Source organism: Enhydra lutris, unplaced genomic scaffold, assembly GCF_002288905.1.
Source record: "Enhydra lutris kenyoni isolate GAN:26980312 unplaced genomic scaffold, ASM228890v2 scaffoldscaffold39, whole genome shotgun sequence".
NCBI classification, from domain to species: domain Eukaryota; kingdom Metazoa; phylum Chordata; class Mammalia; order Carnivora; family Mustelidae; genus Enhydra; species Enhydra lutris.
In genome coordinates this window covers 27,246,262-27,258,817 of record NW_019154123.1, presented here as the reverse complement: position 1 = coordinate 27,258,817, position 12,556 = coordinate 27,246,262, and the positions used below count along the sequence as shown (strand labels likewise).

Genomic DNA, 12,556 nt, shown 5'->3' with positions numbered 1-12,556 from the left:
TCACTGTGGAGGCGGTATAGTGAATTTGAATTGTTGAGAAACTACCTTTTAGTTTACTATCCCCATATTGTTGTGCCACCTCTACCAGAAAAAAGGGTAAGAAATGAAACAGCAGTGTGGTTCAGAAGTATAGAGTGCTGAGACTGTTTTTCATGACTGTTTTGTTTACCTAGGCAGAATTCGTTTGGCATAAACTCTCCGCTGACAACATGGACCCAGATTTTGTGGAAAGACGACGGATTGGCTTGGAAAACTTTCTCTTGAGAGTTGCCTCGCATCCCATCCTTTGTAGAGACAAAATCTTCTATTTGTTTTTAACACAGGTATTTTTCTTTTATTTATTAGTCTTTAAAAAAAATTCATTTTTCACTGTGGAGGCGGTATAGTGAATTTGAATTGTTGAGAAACTACCTTTTAGTTTACTATCCCCATATTGTTGTGCCACCTCTACCAGAAAAAAGGGTAAGAAATGAAACAGCAGTGTGGTTCAGAAGTATAGAGTGCTGAGACTGTTTTTCATGACTGTTTTGTTTACCTAGGCAGAATTCGTTTGGCATAAACTCTCCGCTGACAACATGGACCCAGATTTTGTGGAAAGACGACGGATTGGCTTGGAAAACTTTCTCTTGAGAGTTGCCTCGCATCCCATCCTTTGTAGAGACAAAATCTTCTATTTGTTTTTAACACAGGTATTTTTCTTTTATTTATTAGTCTTTAAAAAAAATTCATTTTTTTCCTTTTATTTTTATTTATTTACTTATTTATTTATTTAAATATTTTATTTATTTGACAGACAGAGATCACAAGTAGGCAGAGAGGCAGCAGAGTGAGAGGAGGAAGCAGGCTCCCTGCGGAGCAGAGAGCCCAATGTGGGGCTTGATCCCGGGGTCCTGGGATCATGACCTGAGCCGAAGGCAGAGGCTTAACCCACTGAGCCACCCAGGCGCCCCTTTTTTTCCTTTTAAACTATAGAATGCTTAGGCTTAGGTATCTCTTTGCAGCAGCTTTAATATACATTTAATCATGTTTTTCAGTTCATTTTGATTTTCAAAATTACTAGGTTACATCACTCAGCTGACATTTTTTAAAAATAATTTTTAAATTTTTTTGTAAATATATAATGTATTATTGGTCCCAGGGTACAGGTCTGTGAATCGCCAGGTTTACACACTTCACAGCACTAACCATAACACATACCCTCCCCAATTCAGCTGACATTTTTATACTTAAAAGATACTAAAGACAGTACTTTCTGGCATCACTTAAATGATAGATATCAAAGTTAGTCTTTAGTTTTTTGAAGCCCAGGTTTATAAAATCTTGGGTCTGTCTTTTGGTAGTTTTTTGGACTCTGGATTATATGCTTAATTTTGAAATGGATTCTTTTTTTGAACCTTTCTCCCATCTTCCCTGAAAGAAGAACAGAATAATAGATACTTTATTTAATTTGGAGTATGCTTTATAGGTTGTTTTATTTTGCAATGATTTCTAAAATTAACTTTAATTTTTAGGAAGGTAACTGGAAGGAGACTGTGAATGAAACTGGGTTTCAACTGAAGGTAAGAATATTTGTATGAAATAGTTTGACAAGTTCCTTTACAATTCCTAGCATAATGCCGTGCACTTAGTGGATACTTGATACTTATTGAATGTGTGAATGTTGGAAAAAGACTTTGCTTCTAATATCATTAGGAGGGTTTTCAAAGAAACACTGTGAATTCCCTTTGGATTTGTGTAATTTTAGTTACTGATGAGTTTAGAGTGGGCATATTTATGAATTTCATTTCTGTTGGGAAGAACATTTTGTAATTTAGACACAGTCGTAGATTTTTCCCGCACTATGCACATAGGCTTTGTATCTTGTTTTTTTTTTTTTCCTTAACCCTCTCTGCCTTTACCACTGCCACTCACATTCTTGCCCACTTACTTGCTCTTTTTTATCAGATAGGAAAGACTTCTGAAGAATTGAGCTTGGCATTCCTAATCATAGCAGACTAAAAGATGAGCCAAATGTCATGCTTCTGTCTGCTGGGACATGGTGGTCAGTTTTGAATGGGCATATGAGTCATTTTCAGTTAGTGTCTGTTAGTGATACAGCTTTTCAGATTTAGCCATTATAATTTGTCCTTGGGGATGAAATTATTGTCTAAAAATTAAAAAGCATGGTATGGTGTGAGGCCACCCTGACTCCTGTCTGCTCTCCCTGTTGGCTCCAAAAGTAGTGTAAGCACAGATTGTTAGCAAATTTTCGAAAGTTTTTATCTCTTGTGTAAACTGAATAGGTAAGTAGAAAAATGTACTGTAGATTGATAGGATATATAGAATGATGAACAAATCAAATGATAATTTAGTAACAAAATGCCAGTAATTCTAGACAACAAGAACAAAATGACTTTACAGTAGTTATAAAGACACCTCTTAGAGATTTTTGTATTGGCACTTAGGTATTTGAAATTTAGCGCAAAAAACTAGGAAGATAAAATTTGTTTGTGCATGGAAAATATAATCAAGTATCTAATTCTGTCATAACCTGATTCTAATGAATCATGGAAAGAATTAGAATTTTCTTGGCTATAATTTGTTACTTTATGGCATTCAGAATATTGGAATTTTAATTTAGAGTTGAATTTGAGATAACTCAAAACTTTAAAAAAAATGTTTTTCTTTTGATAGGTTTTCTGAGAACTAGTCCCAGATGTTAGGAGCTACTACTAAGAAAAAGAGAAAAGTAAAACAATTGTTTTGGTGACCTCTCTTTATGTAACAGTCACAGATTTAGTCATTAGTTTAGTAACTAGTTAGCAGTTCTTTGTCTTTGAACCCAGTATTTGGCCATGACTTTGGTGACCTTGAGAAAGCCCTTGAATTTCTTCATCTATATAGACTGTGCTGTGTATTGAGTGTGTTGAATCTTCCGATAGGTGCTATTTAAGAGTTAAAATATTTCTGTTTGGGTTGCTTTATGGTAAAACCTCAGTTTCACTTTTCACTTTGAAAGGTAATACTTTATGCGTGATGTTAATAATTGGAAAAGTCAGACTTTAATGAAATGGAACAGAAATAAGATATATGAAGAGAGTTTGGAAATCCTTGTATCCTGCTGTATTCTTGTTTTGTTGTGGCTGGTTCTTGTTTTAAGTCCTTTCATCAGTGAAATGGAATCTTTTTTAGACCATCTCACATGTATATATATGCACGCGTGAATGTATGTAAGGTTCATGTACATACACGTTACCATCCCATATTACCTCTCCTTTTGGTTATAAATTATATGTAAAAATGGTTGGTAAAGGGAATATTGGAAACTAGTCTGTGAAAATGAGATTGTTCTGAATCAGGCCAAATGTTTATATTTTATAAGAATATTTGAAGTTATGGGGCATCTAGGTGGCATAGTCAGTTAAGTGTCTGATTCTGGATCTCAGCTCAGGTCTTCATCTCCGGGTTGTAGGTTTAGGCCCTGCACTGGGCTCCGTGCTGGGTGTGGAGCCTACTTCAAAAAAAAGAGAGAGTATTTGACTTTGGCCCTTGGCATTTGGATTGTCGATCTGAAACGTCAGCTTGCTTTAATTTTCATTATTTTTAATTTCCTTTTTTTTTTTTGACTAAAGATTTTATTTATTTTAGAGAGAGAGCAGGGAAGGGGCAGAGGGAAAAGGAGAAGCAGACTCCCCGTGGACAGGAAGCCCAACATGGGGCTTTAGACCCTGAGACCATGATCTGAGCCAAAGGCAGATGCTTAACTGACTGAGCCACCCAGATGCCCCTGATTTTCCTTTTTTCACACGTTTGTTTAATTTTAGTTTTGGCTTACTAGATTAATAATCTTAAATCATTTTAGAGTAATTACTATACCCAGCAAGATAATTATATGTCTGGTTTCTTTTTTTTTTTTTTATTAAGATTTTATTTATTTATTTGAGAAAGATAGAATAGTAGTGGGATAAAGGGAGAGGGAAAGAATCTCTAGCAGACTCTGCTGAGTGTGGAGTCCGATGCGGGGCTGAGTCTCATGACCCTGAGATTGTGACCTGAGTCAAAATCAAGAGTCCATCACTTAACTGACTGAGCTACCCAGGCACCCCAAAAATCTAGTTTCTTTTTTATCACTGCTCTACTTAATATAAACATGAGCAGCAACTCTTTTCATCCCTGCTTTATATTGGCATTTTTTGTCTTGAATATATATATAAATATTCGTGTTAACCAATTTAGTGAAAGGAGAGCAAAGAGCTTTTCTAGAGTAATGAACATATAAACTAGTTACTTTAGTATAAAGTAGTACTCTTCTAACTCCTATTAACTCAGTAAGTTACTTAAAAGAAAGTGTCATCCATATACCCAAACCTTACATGAATTTACATTGACTCAGAGGAACCCAGAACCCTGTTTGTTGCTTGGAGTACAGACTGCTGGTGTCCCAGTCTGGATTTTTAAGATCCCTGCTAATCTGTGTATTACAGAGAAATGCTGAGAGAGCCATTGTGGTGACAAATGCCGGGTGACTGTAGAGTGTCAGGTGCTCTGCTAGATGCTGTGGAAACAGTAGTGGATGAGCTGGAAACCTTCATAAACTCCCATGTTCTTATGGAGGTTATATTTTAGTAGTTGGAGACATTAAATTAACATATAAATAAGATACTTTAAAATAGTTACAGATAATCTTTGTTAAGGAGTATGACAGCAGAGATTTTTTTCCAGAGATTATTTTGAGATAGATGACCATAAAATTTATTGTCCAAGTGGGGACACTTTCAAGAGTGAAAAGGGGCACTATTAATAATGAGTCTAGGACAGTAAGCATAAACCAGGACTGTCCTGGATAAATTGGGTCTCATGGTTGAAGAGAGAACATTAGAGCTGAGACAGGAATAAGAAACCTGCAGTGGAGTCAAGCTGGGAGCCATGGAAGAGGAACGTGAAAGAGGCCCAAGCTGGGGGTGGTGGGTAGCTAGGCAACATTTGGGGGAAGAGAAGAATCAGAAAATGAAGTAACCCAGGGAAAGACAAGATCCAGGACATGTAAGGTAAAATATGGAATAGGAACTGGGAAAGGGGAGGAAGTGGGGACTAAAGGAGAACATGGGAAGTAAGGTAGGAACTTGGGGCTGGAGAATGGTTGGGTTATTTTTCATTCAGCGTGTTTGTCTTGTGCAGGCTTTGTGAGGCCCTGGGGGTACAGCAGAGAGCACAGGAGATGAAAGTATTGTTGGGGCTGTCATTGTGCAGTTCCCAGGGGCACTGTGCGCAATGTGCTTTTTAAAATAACTCTTACGTTCTAGTGGACAGTTGAGACAAGTGAACAACTAACGATTCCAAGTTGTGTTGTTTTAAAGGAGATAAAAGAAGATGGTATGAAACAGTGATGGGTCAGGGGCTTCTTTAGATATTTAATGGGGATTCTGAAAGAGGGTTGATAAGCTGTGTGGTTTGAAGTAGTCCAGGTGCTTTTTACGAGATCTGGCTTTGGGGACATTTTAGGCAACTTCTGAAATCTTGTGGAATCTTGCGAAATGGTGAGCATATTGAGTTGGGTGTTCTCATGGAACTGACCTGACCGGTTGTTGGGTAAGCAAAGTTCAGGGTGGTGATATTTAACATTCTACATGACTTCTAAATTGGTAAATTGTTGACATTAAAAGTAAAAAACAAATTGGTGTTCTTAAGAATTTGAGATTCCAGGAAAAGTACAAATGAAAATATCCTTCTTTCCTTATAGTTTTAATGTAATTTCATCCTCATTTAAAGAATCATGTTTGTATGTAAATATAGAGTCTTCAGTACTTTGGTGTTTAGTTATTTTTTAATTAGAAGAACAGAAGGGCATGATAAATGCCTTAAATTAATAGGTACATATATATGTAAGGACTTGCACATGCACTAGCTTGTTTGCCCCTAAGAAGTGAGAAAGGTCCAGAATTGGTGAAATACTGATTTTAGAAATAAGAGGATCCCCAGAAATCAGTGATAAATTAAGTATCTATAGATACTCATGATAGCTTTTTGAATAACTTGTCTGAAGTTCTAAGAGAGGCTTAGTTTGTGGAGTAAAGTATTTGTTGCATTTGTTTTTTATTTTCTAAGCCAAGTAATTTGGGGAGCCCTAGAATTGTTTTTGTCTTATTTTATTAATTTGGGGGAGTATATGTAATTGTTGGTTGGAAATTGGAGTAATGTAAAATTTTCAAGCAGATTGCAAGTTTCCAGCTACATTATAAAATTAATTTTTGATTGAGCCACCTCTGTTAAATTCTATAGTTTCTATGCCTGGTCAGAAGCGTAATTCAGTGTTTTTTTTCTTTTCTCTCCTTTCATTTTCCTTTTCCTCTTCTTTCCTTTTCCTTTTCTTTTTTTCTTCTCTTCTTTTCTTTTGTGAGAACTTAGATAGGATTTGGGTATATTAAGTGTACATTTTATAGAATTCAGTTAATTGCTTAGTGCTGATCCCTCTGTTCCTCCTTTGAGAGCAGTTATTTAAAATAAATAAAAATAGTTAAAAAGTTAGCAAAAAAAGATAGTTGAAAAGTTGTGTTGTCTTGTGACATTTTCTGTCAGCTAGATAGAAACTAATTTGATGTCATCTTGTTTTACTTTAGCGTACAGTATTTAGTTCAGGTATTTCCATATTTCTTTTTTAAGATACTGATCATGACAGTGAAAAAACCAGTGTGTATTTGGTTTGGATTTGATCTGGGAACTACCTGCAGTAATGCATGTGCTTCAGAGCAGTAGTTTTATTTAGTTTATCATTGCTTTTCTTGATTTAGAGAAAGGTAAACTACTTTTCTCTCATGACCTTTTCTGACATGTGATAATGCAGAGCTATATATATATCTGTTAGTGTGTTGATGTTTGTAATTGTTTTACTTTGATACCATTGAATGCCATGTATTCAACTTAATTTATTAAAACATTGTTTTTGTAGTGTTTTCAAAAATAACTACTAAGCCTTTTTCTTTTAGATATGTTTAATGTGTTTGACACAAATGATATGAAGAAAACTGTACTTGAGCATCTTCTAAAGGAAAAGTAAAATTGTTTGGATTTATAACCTGAAATGTAATTGTATTAAGTGAACAAATTATTTTTTCCAGGCAGACTCCAGGTTAAAAGCGCTTAATGCAACATTCAGAGTGAAAAACCCAGACAAGTAAGGTTTTGTTTTAATAACAATTACAGTGTTGTTTTGAATGATTTAATTTTTCATTTCTGAATGTATGCAGTTTATTTGCTATTTTAAAAAGTAATTTACATTTAGTGAAATCCTCTTACAGTCTAAAACTGATTTTGAGATTTGGTAACTTAATTAGGTTTAAGGTTGCAAGTAACTAAGGTTTTAGAAAATTAAACCACTGCTTTTTTCTAGAAGGATTTATGAAAATGTTGAAGATATCAGAAAATTAAGAGATATAATTTTAATTTCATATGAAGTAGTTTTTCTTAATGACTTTGCTTGTCAAATATGTACAAAGTTCAAGATAAGATTATTATATGTTACGTATATATTTAATAATAAACTACTTTGTCTACCAAGAAAACTTGATAGATAAATGTATACTAGTATAATAATTTCATGGAGATGTATTTATAGGACAGCTGCTTGACTTCATTAACATCAGTTTGGTGTTTTGAGACCATTTCTATAATAAAGGAAGCCTGTGCATTCAGAAAAAAATTTCCTTAGGATGGGCCCTAGGCCTTTCTCAATATTTTGGTTTTACTCATTCTCTGAATTGGGTGGATAATTTAGGCTCCTCATCATATGGACCTTTACCTGGTCTTTGATTCAGCTAAATTTTTTAGTTAGAAAGGTGCTCAGGCAGATGAGACTTTTCCATTTTTGGCTACAAAGTTCATGAGGTGTGTTAGAATTTCTCTGGTTAGGCCTTCAGCATTAATTTCTTTGTGGTGTAAATTCTTACCAAATGCCAGGTTTGCTTAGTCTGATAATGTATTATGCCTGACTTTATAAATCATAACACATTAGCATAATGCCTTTAGCTTTTAATATAAATTTTGAATATAAAATATAAATAAATATTTAAAGTTTTGGTAATCAGGAAATTGTGACCAGGTAACCATTGAGGGCTTTAAAAATTTTTTATTTTATTTTACCTTACTTTTTAAAAGATTTCATTTATTTGACAGAGAGACACAGTGAGAGAGGGAACACAAGCAGGGGGAGTGGGTGAGGGAGAAACAGGCTCTACAAACAAGCAGAGAGCCCAAGACAGGGCTCAATCCCAGGACCCTGGGATCATGACCTGAGCCAGAGGCAGCCACTTAACGACTGAGCTGCCCAGGTGCCCTTAGGGTTTTTTTTAAAAAATAGACTTATTTATTTATTTAAAAAACATTTATTTATTTGAGAAAGGGAGAGTGAGAGCATGAGCATGGGCATGATAAGGGCAGAGGGAGAGGACAAAGGGAGAAGCAGGCTTCCCGTTGAGCAGGGAGCCTGATGTGGGACTGCATCCAAGGACCCTGAGATCATGACCTGTGCTGAAGTCAGATGCTTAACCAACTGAGCTACTCAGGTGTCACTTTATTGACTTTTTAGAGGAGTTTTAGTTTTACAGAAAAATTGAATGGATAGCACAGAAGTCCCATATTTACCCTCTGCCCGCCCACACACATGCACAGTCAACCCCACTGCTAACGTCCCCCACCAGAATGGTACATTTGTTACAGTTGATGACTCTCTTTTGACTACACTGTTATCACCCAAAGACATTACGTTAGGATTCACTCTTGACAAATTTATAATGACATTTATTCATCACTATCATATCATACAAAGTATTTGCACTGTCGTGGATCATCTGGCTGGCTCAGTCTGTGGAGCACATGACTGTTAGTCTCAGGGTCATGAATTCAAGCCCCACGTTGGGCATGGAGCATACTTAAAATTAAAATAAATAAATAAAAACAAAAATAAAAAACAAAAAACCCCAAGTATTTTCACTGTTCTAAATAAAAATCCTCTGTGGTCTGCCTATTTATCCCTTCATCCCAACCCCTGGCAACCAGTGATTTCCATAGTTTTGCCTTTTCTAGAATGTCATATACAGTATATAGCCTTCTCAGATTGGCTTTTTTCACTTAGTAATATGCATTTAAGATTCCACTGAAGTTTCATTATGAGGGTTATAATGACATGCATGGTATATAAGAGATGTTCTCTAGGTAAAGAACTAAAATTTTAAGTCAGCCTCCAAAAAAAGCTTTGAGGAACCTAGTAAGCTAGTTTTATGATTTTGGTGGATGTACATTCATTTGAGGAGCAAGTAGATGAGACTGTATTTTAATTATTTTAGTATTTTGTCAGTTGAGTGTTTTTCAGCTTAAGAGTTTATCAATTGAATGAGGCCTTCCCTTTTTTGACCTAACCAAGTTTCTGGATTGTAAAATTTTATTTAATATCCATATTATATATAGAATTTTAAGTTTGATATGACCAGCAACATAACCAAGGCAGTTTTTTGCTTCTGTTCTTATTAATGTGTAACTAATATATAATTAGTAATAGAATTTGTTTGCCTTAAGTTCTAGATAAGAGGATTGTCTATATCATTCATTGTCCTTTTTTTTTTTAAGTTCTATTTATTTATTTTTAAGTAATCTCTACACCAAACATGGGATCTCATGACCCGAGGGTCAAGAGTCAGATGTTCCTCCAACTGAGCCAGCCAGGCACCCCTATATCATTCATTGTTAAAACAGAGTCTTCATGCAGAGAATCTCTGTTCTAGCTATATCATATATTATATATTATATATATATTATATATATTTTATATACTGGGTCTAGGTGGTCCAATATATAATTATTATTCATACTATTACTAAAATAGTTTATATCACTAAAATACTTTCATTCTGTCCTTTCTTAAAATGTAGAAAACATTGTTTTAGAGGGATTACCAAAATGATACTAGCTTCATGCATGTTTATGTTTCATCAAACTGGGGCACCTGGCTGGCTTAGTCAGAAGAGCATGTGACTCTTGATCTTGGGGTCATGAGTTGGAGCTCCACATTCAGTGTAGAGATTACTAAAAAAAATAAATAATAAACTTAAATAAAATAAGATATGTTTCTTCAAACTAGACTACTAAAGAGCAGTTTAAAAATGGGCCTTGAGTCTTCTACTTTTTGTGGCAATATTTAGAGTATTTGGGCAATACTTAAGAGGTAGACCAAGAGGTTAGTTAGTAGAATGAATGAACGAGGCAGAAAATACAGACGGCACCCAGGTTTCAGTCTTTAGAGTGTGAGGGAATACAGGGAAGAGAGATTTGGGAGGGATAGGGGAAGATAAATTGAGTTTTGGGTACGTAAGCAAGTAGAAATGTCAGCTAGTCAGTTGGCGTTACAGATCTGGTGGTTAGGAGAGATATTTGGGTAGGAGGTAGAAGTTTGGAATTCAGTAGCACGTACATTATAATTGTGAAGCTTTGTGAATGATAAGTCACATAGAGTGTGTAGATTGAAAGATTGATTATTAAGATGGCTGAGGACCCAGGGTGGGACCCTAAGGAGTACCAACACTTTGGGGGTGTTTTCCAGAGTGTAATCTGAGGATTAGTAGCCTCTGAATCCTGTGGGTTGGGCTTGTTAAACATTCAAGCTTCCTGAGTCCCACTAGGGCCTCCGTGCACAGTTTGCTTATTCACACCCCTTTCCTACTGAGAAGCCCTCGGTAGCATTTCTAACAAATACTTCAGGGGTTCTTTGCACACTAAAGTTGAAGGTGTAACAGGTGGGTGAAAGAAATGTGAACTGCCAAAGAGACTTCAGGCATAACCAGAGAGTACAAGGAAAATCATGAGAAAATAAAACCAATAGCAAGGGAACAAATTTTTGAGGAGGTTGAGGGTAGCTGTTACATTGTTGAAAGGACCAAGAAAGATGAGGCCTAAAGGATATCCTTGGGTTTTAGCAACATGAGAATAGTTAGTGAGTTTGTCAGGAGTATTTCTGCCCTTGGGTGCTGTAGGCAAAACTAGATTGCAGTGGGCTGCACAGTGAATGGGAGGTGGTTGTCACTTGAGAGAATGCCTTGTCAAAGTATGCCTGCGAGAGGCCTGGGTATGAGAGGGTGTTGAGAGTTGGGTGTGTTGTCAAGGGAGTGTGTGTAGGTTTTTAAATATGGGAGAGTTAGTTGATATGCTAATGAGAAGGAGCTTATAGAGAGTGGAAGTTAGAAAACAGGAATCTGGGGTATAGCTTCGGTAGAATTTAGAGTATTGATGGGAGGAAGGATCCTCGGGGGAAGGAAGAAATAATAGAGGTAGATGTGTTTGCTGGCAGGAGATCCTACTAATGGCTGTGTTTAATGTGTGAAGCTTGGTTGGAGAGCGACAGGTGGTGGTATCAGAAGTTCCATATCTTTATGCAGAATGGTAGTCACTAGATTAGGGAAACAAAGATTACTGAATAGCATAAAGACTGAGGGTTAGAGACCATGAGTTTAGCACCTTGAATTTTTTCAAGTAATTTTTCAGATAATTTTTTTCTCTATCTCGGTTTCACAGTAAAAATTACAAAGTATGACATCTTTAAAAATATCAAAAGGAGAAAAAATATCAAAAGAAAATATGGTTGTTTTAGAGTTTTTTGAATTTGTATTGGTGTGTACATAAAGCCAGCATATGGTCAAATGGAATCAGTTTCATTGTTCTCAGGAACTCCTGTTTTGTCTTTCAGTTTTTGACTTGTTTTCATGAGAAAAAAATGATGTTTTATTTATTTCCTGTTTCAGGAGATTTACTGAACTAAAACACTACAGTGATGAACTACAGTCTGTCATCTCACATCTTCTTCGAGTTAGAGCTGTAAGTGGTCCCCAAGAGTTTTTCGACACACATTTATAAAGAAGTGCTTCTCACCTAATTATGTTTTTAGATCATGGATGGTATTTATGATGAATAGCTGATTTTTGCTTTCAGATTTGGCCTGTTTATCATCTAAATTGCATTTTTAAGAAAATGTGAAATGTTTTATGGCATAAACAACTTGAAGGTTTTTAGCCTGTTGTTTTCTCTGTAGTTTGTGTATGGTTGTTTGACTATCTTGTCAAAGGCCTACCGTTTCAGTGTTGGAATATAATTAAGTAAGTGTGGGAGTTTAGATCTACATGTAATGATATCCTTATACTTTCAAGGTTATTTTTTTCTTTAATAGTGAAATAGCTTATATATGTTGGGCCATCCTGTGCCTGTGTTCTTAAATTCTCCTATATAAACTTATTTGGGGTAATGGTCTGCCATGACAAAATAAATTAGAAATGGAGGGACAATCACTGAATTTAACCATGTGGTTGGCTGTGGTAGACAGGGAATCCTTAGAACTTGCCTGTGCTAAAGACTTAGAAAGGGGCACCTGGGTGGCTTAGTTGGTTAAGCATCTGCCTTTGGCTTGGGTCATGATCCTGGAGTCCCGGATCAAGCCCCAAATTGAGCCCTGCATTGGCTTCCTGCTCAGTGTCTGCTTCTCTCTTTCCCTCTGCTCCTCCCCCAGCTCATGTTCTTTCTCTCTAATAAATAAATAAAATCT

At 35.9% G+C, this 12,556-nt stretch overlaps 1 protein-coding gene across 1 annotated transcript in view; it reads left to right on the top strand.

Moving 5' to 3' along the window:
* The window catches only part of LOC111155026 (sorting nexin 4), a 69,063-nt gene that overhangs the window by 22,589 nt on the left and 33,918 nt on the right, over positions 1-12,556 (top strand). The window contains 5 exon segments of the mRNA XM_022515040.1: positions 1-96; positions 174-323; positions 1,512-1,559; positions 7,095-7,150; positions 11,763-11,835. Of these exon segments, the coding sequence (XP_022370748.1) occupies positions 1-96; positions 174-323; positions 1,512-1,559; positions 7,095-7,150; positions 11,763-11,835 (423 nt within the window).